At 46.0% G+C, this 16,145-nt stretch overlaps 1 protein-coding gene across 1 annotated transcript; it reads left to right on the forward strand.

Annotated features, from left to right (window-relative positions):
• Positions 1-14,754: 14,754 nt before the first annotated feature.
• hamp (hepcidin antimicrobial peptide) lies at positions 14,755-15,694 on the forward strand. Its single transcript, XM_056285791.1, has 3 exons — positions 14,755-15,040; positions 15,150-15,227; positions 15,430-15,694. Exons 1-3 carry the CDS (start codon positions 14,954-14,956, stop codon positions 15,535-15,537), a joined length of 273 nt encoding a protein of 90 aa, XP_056141766.1. The 5' UTR covers positions 14,755-14,953; the 3' UTR covers positions 15,538-15,694.
• Positions 15,695-16,145: the final 451 nt, after the last annotated feature.

The following is a 16,145-nucleotide window of genomic DNA, read 5'->3' on the forward strand; positions in this document are numbered from 1 at the left end:
CACTGTCTTCCTCCCTTTCAAACATGGCAGATGAAGATGTAGGCCTACTTCTTCCTCCCTAGTTGAGTCTGATTAGCTCTTTGCATCCACAAGTCAACAGCTGGCTTCGGGATGAAAGGCTGTTGTCATGTTAGACAAGTGGATGTGCATCAGGGATGAGAGGCGAGAGTCTGACAGGCGGGAGCTGTACGTTTTATATTGCGATGTGAAAATCCCCTCACGTGCAGCACTGCTCAAGGGCATGGTCAGGGACAACAGAAGAACTTTATGAATGTTGGAGTAACTATCTGGATTACTTATCCCCACTGTGTTGACCAAGTCATACACAGAGGAGGCCGCCAAACGTTTTCCTGCTTGCTTTAAACACATCCATTCTCTTCCAGTGGAGTCTCTGTCAGCAGACAAGCTGGCCTCATGTTTCTGGAGGATCTTACCAAGTGTTGTGCTGCCAAAACTGGAGGTCTTGCATTTCTTGAGACATCCAAGTTGAAGGATTAAAAGTTGATCACATGACTTAAGGGATTAATATCTGCTTTCAAACTCATGAATTAGACTTCTCAATACACCCTTGCCTTGTCCCTGTCAGCATCAGCATGTGAAAGTCTCCTTCCTGTACTGTCCAGCGGTAGTGTGAGCTGTCCAGCAGCTACCATGAGCTCATCTCTTCATTCACCAGCAGTCAGTTTGTCTTGCTGGAGCCTGAGGGAGGTGAACTGTACCATGTTTCCAGGGTCCAGCATGTTGGCTAGGAAACACCGAAAATGCTCTGTGCAGACATGTTTTAGGTCACTGTCATCACACTTGAATTTGAATGGCAGGTAACAGCCTCCATATTTTCAACAGAGTCTCTTGCCTCCATGCAGACCATCTGATGTGGTGAAACTTTCCTAGTTTCACAAAGGCAATGCCATTCTCATCACACATCTTCTTTAGTTGTTCTGTTCTTTTTGCGCCCCCTCTCTGTAAATAAAAGCTCAGCAACTTGACAGCAGAGCGATTAAATGTCTCACAGTGTGGTACCATGCGATCAGCTGCCTTTGTGCAGTTCTTGAGGGTGTGGGCAGTACACAGGATGGGAATCCCCGATCGCCACCATCTGACGCAATTTGGGAACGACCCCACTGTAAACTCCAACGTTGACTGTTGCCCCATCTGTACACACCGAGACACAACTTCGTCTTCCACTGATCCCCTAAACCTCAAGTCCGTTCACTATGCCCTGTGCTGCTCGGTTCACACCCAAATTAACGAATCCAAGGAAATGTGAGGTAAACTCTCCAGAGCTAGACACAGACACAATGGACACAATTTCCTGCTCCACTTGTGTTGTCTTCTGATCCAGCGTTTCCCAACCCGGTCCTCAAGGAACCCCTATCCTGCAGATTTTCAGGGTTGCAAAGAAAATCTGCAGGATAGGGGTTCCTTGAGGACCGGGTTGGGAAACACTGTTCTGATCCATCAAAGAGCACGCCCCAAAATTCAAATAGCTCCTACTCCTTTTCCAACATGTAACAAACAATGTGGTGCATACGGAGATGTGTTCACTGAGTTTGTTGTGTGGATTTGTTGATCACTTCACATCATTGGCAATGGATCATCTGCGTGTTACATCCTGCTTATTACGTATTCCAAATAAATCATCGTTCATTCATTGATGGCAGCTGCTGCCGCTGTTGATGAAGTTGTTGCTGTTGTTGTTTCAGATTCAGACAACTTTATTTCTCCCAGAGGAGCAATTCAGTTTTACAGTCTACCCAGACCATGCACAGCCAAGTGGCAGTCATCAGTATGGCAGACAACAGACAGATCAGTACATGGGCGAGAGATGCACGCTGCCACCCTTGTGCGGCCTTGCATGCCGACTCACACGAGGACCAGGCGAAGGATAAAATTCACACAAATTAAAATATTAAATAAATAATCGAAGCATCCAGAGATGCATTGCACGTTACAGTCGGTGAACATACAGGCCCACAAGCCAGGCGAAAAACAGACAAGGTATAAACACACTATTGTGGTTTAAAACAATATGAAGCTTTCATTTAGAAAGACTCTGTCAGCATTTAACAGCCTGACAGCAGAAGGACTGAAGGACCTAGAATAGCGATTCGTTGTCCTAGGGGGCGCTTTATAGTGCCGGCCTGAGGCTGTTACAAGGAATTCCACACAGGCAATGTTGTTGCTGAAGATGAGACCATGTCTATTGAATTTAATGTTGTGTACTTATTTAGGGAGACATTCGACAGTTTGTTGAGCCCTTTCCAACACTGTTGATGCACGTTAATTGCTGTAGAAGGCACGAGAGTAGCTGAACGTGCACAGATGACCTACCAACCTGGATGCAGGGGTGATGCAGGGAATTTGATTGTTTTGAATAAAGGACTGCAGGCAATTTTCACCCAGTGGAGACACTTTTTGTCTGTAGCCCCCGGTTTAGCCCATGGTGTTATAGTAGGCTATTGTACTCTTGTACTAATATAGCCTACACTCCACATTAGACATGCACCGATCGGTCAGCCACCGATTGAAATCGGCCAGTTTTCAGCTGATTGGCCGTGACCGGTGACCGGCCCTGATCATCAATTTACACACGCGCCGCACATACCCACACCATGGTTCACGACCCACACACAGTGCAACAGAGACACCACACACACACACACACACACACACACACACACACACACAGAGTAAGCATGTCATCGGTGTCGAAGGCCTTCAGCGTGAGTGAAGACCACTCAAAGCTGGCAAGTTGTAACCTGTAAGTCCAAAACAAGCCTTGGAGGAACAACACTGAAAACATGGAACAACCACTTAAATCAGACACCTAAAACAGCATCAGCCCGGTGAACATGCCCAGTCTGAAGAAGCTAGTAAAGGCAAGACAGTTAAAGAAGCTAGCGCGAGGGCAGAGCCGGCTACAAGTCAGCAGCCTCTGCTGTCATCTTTCACTGGTATCGGTGATGGAAAGACCAAAGCCATGACGAGGAACATCATGATGGCACTGGATGACCAGCCATTTGCCCTAGTCGAGGACAGAAGGTTCAGAACATTGATAAAGTATCTGAGCCCAGGATACACAATACCAAGTAGGCGATACTTCTGGACGTGGCGTTACCAGGGTTGTTTAATGTCGTTTCACGCCACACACGGAGCCTGCTAGCCGACTGCAAAGGAGCATCAGTTGTACAACGGACATCTGGACATGTAACGTAAGCTTGGTGTCAGTGTTGAGCCTGGCTGCTCAGCGGGTGGATGAAGAGTTCCAGCAACACCAAGTCCTTCTACACTGTGGAGAAATGCCCGGGTCCCACACTGCTGCCGGGCACATTTGACACAATGTTCCAGCAGTGGGACAGAGACAAGACCAGGGTTCACGTGGTGTTGTGAGACAACGCTAGAAATAGACCCAAAGCGCTAGATGAGGGCAACTTGGCGAGTTTGCCCTGCATGGCGCACACACTACAGTTGGCAGTGAATGAGGGTCTGCTGTCCCAATGAGGCGTCATTGACGCCGTGGCAACTGGAAGGAAGATTGTCGGACATTTTAAACCCTCACCTATTCACAACTTGACGACACCCAGGGGGCAGCCGGGTCGGCCTAAGAAAGGACTGCAGCAAGATGTCCTACCAGATGGAGTAGTGCATACTACGTATATGTGGCAGTCGCTGATGGAGCAGAGACGCGCAGTCGCTGATGGAGCAGAGACGCGCAGTCGCTGATGGAGCAGAGACGCGCTGTCGCTGATGGAGCAGAGACGTGCTCTGGGGGCCCACGCTGCAGAGCAGGAGCTGCTGGCCTCACTCAACGTGCATCAGTGAGGGCTAATTGATCACGTGCTGAGCCTCCTCGCACCTTTTGAGGAACGCACAAGAGAAATCAGCCCCTCGATAGCAACAGCTGCAGACGTCATTCCAGCCATCACTGCACTGGGACGGCTGTTGGAGAGAAGGCCAGACTCACAGCGTGGAGTGGGAACGGGAAAACCACATCGCTGGAGGCGGTTCAGAGAAGGTTCAGCAACATGGAAAAGGAGCCGCCGTACACTTTGGCCACTGTTGTTGATCCCAGGCAAGTTATTAGCCTACTGCTACTGTCGTAATGTAGCCATTATTATTATTGTTAATTTATTACTATACCTATAAAACGATTTTTAATGAGCATAGCTACATAGCTATAGGCTACTAGTTGGGCTTTGTGTTTGCCTGGCTGTATCTGAAACACAATCATCTGAACTGTCCTTCTTCTCGTTGTCTGTTCATGCAAAAGGTACAAGAATCGCTACTTCCGGGCAGAAGTTAAGGATCAAGTGAAACGGCTGCTTCTGACTATGCTGGAGGGGCAGGCCGGACACGCACCTAAGCAACCTGTTGCAGAAGCACCTGCAGCCAAAAAGCTGTGTGGTCTCCTGCTTTCAGTACCTGATGGGATAGTGAAGGAGAATGCTGAGGTGGAGCAGCTGCTGGCCAGCCCTTCGTCTGTGCAGGTACAGAGTGGCCTGTCTGAGCTGCCCATCAGCAGAGGTGAAACTGCATTTACCTTCTGGGTGGTCAATAAAGGTCGCTTCCTTGCACTTGCTGCACTTGCCCGAGCCTACCTGTCTGCCCCGTGTACGAGCGTTGGCAGGGGGCGCTTGTTTAGCTTGGCGGGACAAGTGGTAGATGAGAGAAGGAAGCGACCGGCTGGTGACAAGGCAGAGATGCTTCTGTTTGTGAAGAACAACTCGCCGTTATTGTTCAAGTGACTGCAGTGGGCCCACACATATGTTGACAGCAGCCTAAAGGTGCCTTGTTATATTCTTTTGTTTCTACTAGCCATTGCACCCGTTTCCAGTTGGAAAAGTACAAATACTGCACTTCCTTTTTGGTTGGTCTGTAAAAGCTGCAACCTGTGACCTGGTTCACTTTTTTATTCTGAGATGTGTGAAAAGAGAAAAAGGTCAAGGTCCTGTAATCTGGTGCATGTTTAAAGGTGATGGAATTGCCGGCTCCTTAAATACCTAGATACTATTTCAGCCAGAGTCAAAACTGAAAGTCTTTTTTTATTTGTTATTATTTTTTTACCACAAGACGACCGTGTGAGTCCTTACGTCTCCGTTTACACTGGGCCGGGCTCCACGGATAACCGTTTCATGTAAACGAATAACGTCAGGTGTGTTGTTATGTAGAGCTTCTGCACCCGTTGGGTTTTATTTGTTCAGTGACCTGCAGCACTTTCATTTTCAGACTTGTCTGAGTGAGAGTAAGAAAAGCCCTGGAACCTGCAGCAGTTTGGCAGAAATGTAAGTAATTTAATAATCTGTTATTATGAACATAGCATATTTTCCATTAAAGAAGGTTTACAAAAATGTTTGTGTATGCTGTCAGTTATGGTTCTTAGAAAGAAAGGAAATGGGTTTCGGCAGGTCAGACTTTTAAAACGGTGGCAATCGGAATCGGACAAGAAAACTGCAGTCGGTGCATCTCTGCTCCACATCCGTAGTGGAACGCTGAGTGTAGACGGAAGTCAACAGCTGGCCCATCAAGACTAAATATTACAGTGGACTTTATAGTCTTATCAGTTGTGACAGTGTTGACCCACGAGTAACACACAAAAAACACAAAATATTCCCAAAAAAACATTTTTTCACATTCTTCATTATACAAAGTGTGAACACAAAAGACGTTCGAGTGAGATCATCCATCCACCCATCATCCAAACCGCTCATCCTGCTCTGGGGGTGGCGGGGAGGATGCTGCTGCTAGAGCCTGTCCCAGCAGCTCAGTCAAAGCAAGACCAACACAAAGCCAGAGGACATTATTCATTCACACAAATACATTACAGGAGGTGCACAAACTTCTTGTCTTGACAGCCTTGTTTTTGGAGGAGAACATCATTTTCCTGTACTGCTCGGTTTCATTTTCAAATATATTGAATAATGGTTTCGAGTCTTAAATCTGGATTTGTGGATTTGAACTTTTGCCAAACCAATGATTAGATGAATAATTCATAGATAATAAGTCAAGCCAATTTTATTTGTAGAGCCCAATATTACAAATTAGGAATTAGCCTCAGTGGGCTTTACAGCAACACAACATCCTGCCCTGAGACCCTCTCATGGGATGAGGAACACCTCCCTAGGGTTTCTCCCTTAACAGGGAGAAACCCTAGCAAGAGACCTCAGGGAGAGCAGCGGAGGAGGAGCTCTCTCCCAACATGCACAACATGCAACGATGCTGTCTTTACACAACTTACAACGTGCAACATTGCAAGAGAGGAGAACAGGTTTATAATGGAATTATAACATATATGAGGAATATGGGCGGTGGACGGGGAGACACCCTGAACAGGCCGGGTGTCTCCCCGTCCACCGCCCAGTGTCTGCTGGAACGGGCTCCAGCAGACACTGGGCGGTGGACGGGGAGACACCCTGAACAGGCCGGGTGTCTCCAGCAGACACTGGGCGGTGGACGGGGAGACACCCTGAACAGGCCGGGTGTCTCCAGCAGACACTGGGCGGTGGACGGGGAGACACCCTGAACAGGCCAGGTGTCTCCCCGTCCACCGCCCACTGTCTGCTGGAATGGGCTCCAGCAGACACTGGGCGGCGCTGACAGCAGGATAAGCGGTCCAGATGATGGATGGCTAATGGATGAAGAATATGATGAGGAGGATGCCAAGCAGCGTCCAGACGCCAGCGGAACAGCCCAGGACCCGAGCCACATCACCACCAGCACCATGTAAAAAAATAAGAAAGAAGAACTTTGAAAACGTTGTTGAGTGGTGTGGTACAGCCCAAAGGCTGCCGACCCCTGGCCTAACCACCTGTCCAGTACCACAAACCCACCACCCACACTGCACACCATCTATCAAGTCATCCGGTGCTGCCGCCCAGTGGACATCGCGTGCTATCTGGTCAACAGTGTGTGATGTCTATTCAACAGCGCCGCCACCAGGCTGAGGTTCACAAATAATATTATTTTGCACCATTACTTCATAATGTCTCTTTTAGTTTCAATGAATGTAACGGCAATAAAATTGAAGAATATTACTTATTTACGGTGGCCCAGTGGTTAGCGCGGTCACCTCACAGCAAGAAGGTCCTGGGTTCGAGCCCCGGGGTAGTCCAGCCTTGGGGGTCGTCCCGGGTCGTCCTCTGTGTGGAGTTTGCATGTTCTCCCCGTGTCTGTGTGGGTTTCCTCCGGGGCCCCGGTTTCCTCCCGCAGTCCAAAGACATGTAGGTCAGGTGACTCAAAGACATGGAGGTCAGGTGACTCAAAGACATGTAGGTCAGGTGACTCAAAGACATGTGGGTCAGGTGACTCAAAGACATGGAGGTCAGGTGACTCAAAGACATGGAGGTCAGGTGACTCAAAGACATGTAGCTCAGGTGACTCAAAGACATGTAGCTCAGGTGACTCGGCCGCACTGAATTGTCCCTAGGTATGAATGTGTGTGTGTGTGTGTGTGTGTGTGTGTGTGTGTGTGTGTGTGTGTGTGTGTGTGTGTGTGTGTGTGTGTGTGTGTGATGGCCTGGCGGCCTGTCCAGGGTGTCTCCCCGCCTGCCGCCCAGTGGCTGCTGGGATAGGCTCCAGCATCCCCACACCACCCCGAGAGCAGGATAAGCAGTTGGGATAATGGATGGATGGATGGATGGATGGATGGATCATTTCTTTCTTTGGTAACACCCTTGGGTTGGTTTTCTCTAAAGGGATAGCTGTTTCTGATCTGAAGGTCTTGCCAACCACATCTGCTGTGTCTGATCATTTTGTCATTAAATCTGAAGCTTTATTGGCCTGTCCAGATGTAATTGCCACTCACCACACTGGTCCCTCCACTGTAGCAGCTGCATTTGGCCAGCAGCTGCCTGAAGTCTTGGCTCCTTTCACTGTAGAGACTGACTGTGTTGAAAATGTCACTCGTGACTGAAGTGTGGCCCTCTCTGGGTCTCCAGGTAGTGTAGCGGTCTATCCCGTTGCCTACCAACATCGGGATCTCCAGTTCGAATCCCTGTATTACCTCCGGCTTGGTCGGGCGTCCCTACAGACACAATTGGCCATGTCTGCGGGTGGGAAGCTGGATGTGGGTATGTGTCCTGGTCGCTGTACTAGCGCCTCCTCTGGTTGGTCAGGGTGCCTGTTCAGGGGGGAGGGGGAACTGGGGGGATAGCGTGATCCTCTCACGCGCTACATCCCCCTGGTGAAACTCCTCACTGTCAGGTGAAAAGAAGCGGCTGGTGACTCCACATGTATGGGAGGAGGCATGTGGTAGTCTGCAGCCCTCCTGGATCAGCAGAGGAGGTGGGGCAGAGACCGGGATGGCTCAGAGAGCGGGGTGATTGGCCGGGTACAATTGGGTTGAAAAAAGGGGGGGGAAGTGTGGCCCTCTCTAGGTTTTATCAGGATTGGTAGACGGTGGATGATTGACAGTCGAGACGAGGCATGGTGGTGGGTATGAACATGATTGACAGCCACGAGAATTGTCCAGTCACATTAGATCAAAAACCATTAAAACAATACCAATTCACTGCCAATAAAAGTGGGGGTGTCTGGGGTGCACAGAACTGCGCCCCCTGGAAAACCTGAAGAAACCAATCAGACAGCAGCCTCAGGTCACCTGCTCACCACAAGTTTGAGGGCTTACATAAGGTATGGTTTGGCCGGCGCCCCTCACCCAGGAAGTATATGTATTCAGACAGGAAGTATATGTATTCAGACAGGAAGTGTATGTGTTCAGACAGGAAGTATATGTATTCAGACAGGAAGTATATGTATTCAGACAGGAAGTGTATGTATTGAGACAGGAAGTGTATGTATTGAGACAGGAAGTGTATGTATTCAGACAGGAAGTGTATGTATTCAGACAGGAAGTATATGTATTCAGACAGGAAGTGTATATACTCAGACAGGAAGTATATGTATTCAGACAGGAAGTATATGTATTCAGACAGGAAGTATATGTATTCAGACAGGAAGTGTATGTATTCAGACAGGAAGTGTATGTATTGAGACAGGAAGTGTATGTATTCAGACAGGAAGTATATGTATTCAGACAGGAAGTGTATGTATTCAGACAGGAAGTGTATGTATTCAGACAGGAAGTATATGTATTCAGACAGGAAGTATATGTATTCAGACAGGAAGTATATGTATTCAGACAGGAAGTGTATGTATTCAGACAGGAAGTATATGTATTCAGACAGGAACCAACCAAACACCATTTGAACCAGTATGTAATGCTGCTGACAGGCGCTCACAGACTGACAACACTTTCATTTCATCATTATTTGCATTATACAACTACATTATATTTAACACGTTGAAGTAGATTTTCATTTCTTGATGTCTGAAGGGGGCGGCACCCCAGCGCCCTGTGCTGGCCACCTGCCACTTGTATTGCAATGAAATGAAAAATATCAACATTGATATCAGCCAAAACTGCTGTCTGAAGCATCAGTTGTTGGCAACAACAAAAAAAAGTTCAATAGTGTGCATCCTAAATTCTCCTATCTAGCACTGCTTGTAGCTATTAAAATCTGTTTCTGTGGTTCTGGAGTCACACGGCTGACACCAAGGTATTAACACTGATTTACTTTATTCTCCCCTTTCCTCCCTTTCCCTTCTCTCCCAGTATGTCTCCCAGCCAGGCTGTCAGACGGCTGCCAGTCAAACAGGCGTCTGTGTGTCCCTGGCTTTATTTGAGGTGGCTGATCTCTGATCCCACGTACTTCCCTGATTGGGACATACTCCCCCTGTCTTTCTCTGTGTCTGCCTCTCACCTTGTCTCTGTGAGTCCCTCCTCCTCCCGTACCCCAGGAGAGGCCTGCAGGGTTACGTATATGTGATGTAAAGCATTTTGGAAGTACAATCCGCGCGGCGTAGCTGTGTTAAGGTTTGGTATGTGAAACACTTTGACTGACACGGCTACTTCTCTGCAGCGACAAGTCGTCATATGACTTGGTGTTTGAACATCATGCAAGTGTCGTTGTTGTAAGCGACAAATTATTATTGCTGAAAAACAGGTTTTAATGGATTTGAAAGTGCAGTATGTGGTTATTGTTTAGAAAATTGTTCCCTAATCTCACTTACCATTTGTATGCCTTGAGGGTAAAGCAAAAACAACCTGCAGTAATTGGAAAACTAGTCCTTTTAGGAGTTATTGCCCTAACTCCTTTCTGCCAGTGGCTGATGGCTGAATAATGCTCATGGTTGACTTGTAGTCACTGAAGGCCAGCGCATGCCGCCAGAGAGCCAGGACTACATGGCTCGGGGTTTTTCTTGCCTTTGCACCTTCAGTTGTTGTGTTTCCTGCAGAAATACAATGTCAGCTATGTGTGTTGTCCACTGCCTCATCCTCATCCTCATTCACAGCCCCTCTCTCTTGGATGTTGTGATTTGTGGAGAATGTCTTGCAGAGAGCGCTTTGTTCTCTCCGATGCACATCCTGCTCATACCTTTGTATCACAGACTCTCTGTTTTTTGGGCTGCCGGTAATCACTACACAGCCACAGCACGCCTCACTCACAAAAACAGCAGAACAAAGGTTGGTATTCTGCTGTAGTCAAGTAGTGGGGTCTAGGGAATGTGCTCAGAATACGTGAAGGGGCACCGTCTCAATTTGTACCGTATCTACAGAGGCATTGATCAAACTGACTTGGGGCTTCTGAATTTGTTGACAGTAAAGAATATTAATTTAGAAAAGCACAGTTACCCCTAAGAATTAAGAAGAAACAACAGCAGCTGCATGCTTTTCTTTAAAGGGCCTATAAATTATTAGAAAACGGGTTTTTTTTCCTCATCGTGGCATTGATTGAGGAATGCAATAAATGTTGTATGGGAAAATTGATCACCCATATGTCTTTGCAATGGGATAAAATCATTAAATATGTCATTAACAGGGCAAATGAAAGATTGGGAAAATTGCTGTGTGGCATTCTGCAGCACAGACAAACATGGAATTCAAATTTTTATTCGATACCAAACAATAAATATGGGCATTCTGTGAAAGTAAACGATACCTCAGCCAGCCTGTTACTTTGCTCGAAACATGGTGCAGCACTTTAGCGGGAGAACGCTGGCCCCACCAGCAACAGGGCAAGGCCAGGGGGAGGAGGAGAGGCAGGTGGAGCAGCAGAGTTTGAGGTTAGGTCATATATGGAGTAGTGGTTATTACAGCAAAGGCTTGCGTCTTTGTTTTAAAACAGGCTATGCTGGAGTTCAGAGCCTGTGGATGCATTGGTACAGGGTTGTTAGGTCTGGCAAAGGAGGAGATGCCCCTTCAATGATCATTTTGGAGGCATCAGTACTTACGTCGGACTGTACTGAGATATTATTGTTCCCCACATGAGGAACTCAGCTTCATTAAGGTCAGACTTAAACCATCAAAATATAATGAGTCTAACATAAAATAAACCAGAACTGTTATAATTATTATGAGGCATAGCTCTGTTTCTGTATAGAGGAGCTACAAGTGAGTTTAATTGCCATTGTTTAAAAGTACTCAAGTTAATTAGCGGACCAACTTTAACTTAATGATCATGATTTTTCAGCCATTTCAAAAAGAAAGCAAATTTAGCTGATGAATACAAATATCTTTTATCATAGTGTGTTGTATTATTCAGGTATTAGTTACTGTGTATTATACTGTATGTCACAACATGTAAGGGATTAGGACTTCATGAGTTTATTTTTCTGCGCTGGATAATCTGTTACGAACACAAAACTTAGTGTGGTATAGAGACTACTGGTAATTATATAGAACTGATGAAAACTGGGAAAATACAGGACCTTTAAATCCGGATTTATGGAATATTGTCTACCTGAATACTGGGGAGTTCCCAGTTTTTCCTCATGTGTAAAATAGAGATATTCCCAATTTGTAATGTTCACTAAGATGTCCAAACTCCCAAAATAGTAAATACAAAATATTATGCCTCCTTCTGGAAATTCCCCAACCATGTCATCCATTACCACGTAGAGCCCATCCATCACTGGACTCTCAACACTGTCCCCCAAGTTGAACAGATGACATTACAGTTGGACAACAGCAAGGCGGTCGAGGAGTACCTGGCTGCGGGGTTCAACGGTGAAAGTTAATACCACCCACCCACCCACCCGTCCCTAACCCTAACCTTAACCCCACCCAAACAGCAAACCCAAGTCCAAACCAATGAAATCGATGTCTAACCCTGCCCAAATTTGACAGTTAACCAATCAAATCAAATGTACAGGCTGCAGCCAGGTATACTTGATGCGTCCGGGTGCAGTGCGTGGCCATTCCCCTCTGCAACAAGCCATTCACGTTTGTTTACTCAGTGACATATCATGAAAGGCTCTAACTGTGGCACCCCCATGGCCCACTTTCTATTGATCATAGTGACTTGCTCAAACAAGCCAGGGTGGCAGCCAGAATCTGAGGTTGGGGAGTTTGGCTGGTGCCAAACTCACGTAGTGAGCTGACATTTTTCTTATTTATTTCATCTTTTTTTTTTTTTTTAAACCTCTCTTGGCACCATGTTAAGAGGGGATAGGAAAGAAGAGAGGGAGGGAGGAGGAATGGAAGTTGACAAAATGGCAGAGGACACAAATGACTGATGATGAAATAGTGACAGACAGGAGGCCAATGCCCTGGACCGGGGGCTAGGGAGGTTGAATGGCGCCGGATGGGGTGAATCCGTCCGCCGTACTGGTGCCTAGCTTTGTTTGACCAGAAGATTCCCCACTGATAGCCTTGTTGGCTGTAACAGATGCACACAAACACATGCCTAGAAAGCCCCAGAGCTGACTTTTTTGTTCTGCCTCTCCTCTCTCCTTCTACCTTGTCCTGTCTCTCTTTCCTTGTTTTTCTTTTACTCTGTCTCTCATATGGGCACACGTCCTTATTGCCTCCTTTGATGAAATATTTACATTTTCAGTGAGTCAGTTGGTGTCATATTTGTCTCAGAGGAGAAGCAAATAACTGGCCGAGTGATGCAGAATGACACGGCACATCACGAGCACACATGAATAATAAAGAGTCGATATTAGTTCAACATGGTAGCCCCTTAAACACCACCCCACCCCACTACCCTGCCGCAAGCCTCACGCTATCTCACACACTGAGCACAACAAATGTCTTGCTGCATGCTCAGTAATCCAGGTAAGAAGATCAGAGAAGGTTGGATCAGTTCATCTGGACAACATTTATTGACATCTGTCAGTAAATGTTGTGTCCAGATGAACTGATTCAACCTTCTCTGAAGAGCACAAAAAAACCACGCATAAACCACCATCACTTGCACCTGTGTCCTCCAACAGCTCATATTATAAAACATGAGTAGATTCCAATACAGGCCTAGTCATTTGTGGTTATATTTGTTTACGCTGACATGATGGTCGGCCAAAGCAAATACAAAGTGCCGCCGAGGTTATCAGCCCAGGAGACAGACTGTCGCAGGGCTCCGCATGGCACAATTTAGATAGGCTCCGGAAGAATAATGAGACTAAAAATGGTCACCGATTCTATCCGTGATTACTTGCTACAGTTAACGGTTGTGTCTCATTCTGTTATCCACCGTTATTGAGTCGTCCATATATTTACATGTTGGTAAATTTATGGCATACTGACAGGATAATTAATCCTAATAAAGTTGTTTATTGTCTCTCAGAGACAATGAGGAAAACAATCACAAAATCCAATCTTCTGTATTTTTCCAACTGAGTGGGCCCTTGCTGCCATTATTGTGGTGTTTCGTAGATTACCCCTGGAACAAACGTGTCCTATTGTTTCGGATATTTTGACGAACAAATTGGACTCTTACCAGTTAGATAAGCGAATAATGGCTGGTACTTCATTAAGCTTGTAGCAAAAGTGAGCCATGAAAGCCAGAGATATGAACTCTATCTCATTCAAAGGACAAAAAGAAACAATCATAGCACAGTATGGAGATTTGTTTAAGGATAAAACAGGTTGAGAAGGGTTTTCTTTTTTTGCTGAACAGATATCATAAAACCCATTTGGATTATGGTCATGTACGTCTACTGAATATTCAAACACCTTTCAGGCTTCCAGTTCTTTTCGTCCCGGTATTGGCTGCTGCTCTCTCTGAAGGATTTCATTTGGTTCGACCACAGGTTCCCTGTATTATGCATTAAAAAATGGAAGTGTTAAATTGATAGGCTAATTATTCCGTTTGAGAGATTGTAATTACATCCCTTTAAACTCAAGGTTGGCTACTCCAGAGTGTCGAGGGTTTCCCAGGTCAGACAGAGTGCAGCTCACTCAGCCATGGAGTAACTGCCCCCATGCTGTCTTGAGACATTGCCACTGGAATTTCCAAACTTTCCTCGCATTATTTTCCCTGTGGTTAACGAGTAACAACGGCATCACCCTCGACATGAATGTGTGAGGCAGTTTTTGTCAGGAGTATTGAAACCGTCTCAGTACAGAATATAGATTGTGTCCATTTGCAGTAAAAAAAACCCCCCAAAACTAAAACAAAGATGTGTATGCTGGTTCTACAGCAGCAGCTCGCTCATGTGTGGAATTGTGTGTTTCCTCTGCGGAAAATAATTCAATTTTAAAGTTCATGGCTGATTTCATATTGTTGAACAGATGCAGGGCTGCAAATCAGAAATAAATTAGAAAAATTCCCATCCTGTCAGAGAAGTATGAAGAGACACAGAGGTCAAAACTTTCCCGCTGCAGTTAGGTAACAGTTGTCAGCAATGGGCCGGGCTTTTCCCAAACGATGAGGCAACAGCTATGGAAGTGGGCATAAATACTTGCACGCTGCTGGTCAGCTCACAAACCAGGGGAAGATCTCAAAAGAGAGCTGACCAGAGCAAGCCGAAGATCCACAGCTGTCCATTTGTGAAGACGCTGGTTGAAGATACTGCAGTGCTCTTCGGTGGCACCAAGCCCATGAGAGAGAAGCTTTTTCAACCCTGATCTCAGAAGGATTTAACTAAAAAAAGAAGAAAGAAAGAAAGAAAGATGAAGGCATTCAGCATTGCAGTTGCAGTGACACTCGTGCTCGCCTTTATTTGCATTCTGGAGATCTCCGCCGGCCCATCCACTGGGGTGAGAGTTTGACTTTAATTCCCTTGATTCCTCTTTATCCTCTGTGAATGTTGTGTCAGGATGCTGAGCTGTTATTCCTTCACATTCCTTCATATTAATTCACTGGCAGGTGCGCGAGCCAGAGGAGGCAGAGAGCAATGACACTCCAGCAGCAGAACATCACCAGATGTCAGCGGGGTCGTGGATGGTATGTTCCATTTGATTGAATGAATTAAGCCAATTACCAGCAGCAAATTAAAATCCAAGTGGCTGTGTTCTCCCCAACAGAGTGGCTTGCTGCTCTCTCCACGGAGGGGCGGCACGAGCCGAGTGTGCATGACACTAACAGAGGAATGAACCCCTATCTCTTGTCACATGCGCCTCGTTGTCTCCTCTTTTTTAAAATCCAGATTCCAGCTCGTTCCAGACAGAAGAGGATGAGCCATCTGTCTCTTTGCCAGGTGTGCTGCAACTGCTGTCCCGGCCAAAGCGGCTGTGGTTTCTGCTGCAAATTTTGAGGATTCAAACAGCATCCGCCTAACTTTAATTTATTATTCTGCTTTTCGAACCTGAGGACCAGCCTATTCGACCTCTCTCTCTAATGTCCAGCCTGTTATCTACTTTTGCATTGTGTTAATATGATTTTGTGGAGATGCGATTAAAAAATAAATAAAAGAAGCACATAACAAAAGAATTTGTGGTTCATTTAAACAAGGACTATTCTGTTTATTTAGTATTTTTTAAATATTTTCAACTAATGATGGTCTTTTTGTATGCTCAGCGAGGTAAAATGTGGTTCTGTAAATCCTCTTGTTACGATAGTTTCTTCATCTAAATCTGTTTTATCAAGTCAAAACTTTATAAATGATAAAAAAGTGTATCTTAAAAAACAGCTGCCACAGCATCTGTTTTGGTTCACGTTCAAATCATCACAATAGATTCTCATTTCTCATTCTTGATATTCGTTAGGACGTTAATAAAAGAAGGCACATGTCAATGCTCACAGTGTATGTAGGATGAAAGTTGAAAGCACTAAGCTCGTCCATGCTCCGAACGAGCTTAGTGAAATGTTGTGCACTGTTTTGCAGCCGACACCTCACAGGTTAGATTGGCCTCGCCGATCACG

Source organism: Lampris incognitus, chromosome 9 (genome assembly GCF_029633865.1).
Source record: "Lampris incognitus isolate fLamInc1 chromosome 9, fLamInc1.hap2, whole genome shotgun sequence".
Classification (NCBI taxonomy): Eukaryota; Metazoa; Chordata; class Actinopteri; order Lampriformes; family Lampridae; genus Lampris; species Lampris incognitus.

What these genes read in the sequence shown, in the direction of transcription:
- hamp (XM_056285791.1), top strand. Translation starts at nt 14,954, where the DNA reads ATGAAGGCATTCAGCATTGCAGTTGCAGTGACACTCGTGCTCGCCTTT. An exon ending in CCGCCGGCCCATCCACTGGG is followed by an intron (nt 15,041 to 15,149) that starts GTGAGAGTTTGA and finishes ATTCACTGGCAG; the next exon opens with GTGCGCGAGCCAGAGGAGGC. An exon ending in TGTCAGCGGGGTCGTGGATG is followed by an intron (nt 15,228 to 15,429) that starts GTATGTTCCATT and finishes TTTAAAATCCAG; the next exon opens with ATTCCAGCTCGTTCCAGACA.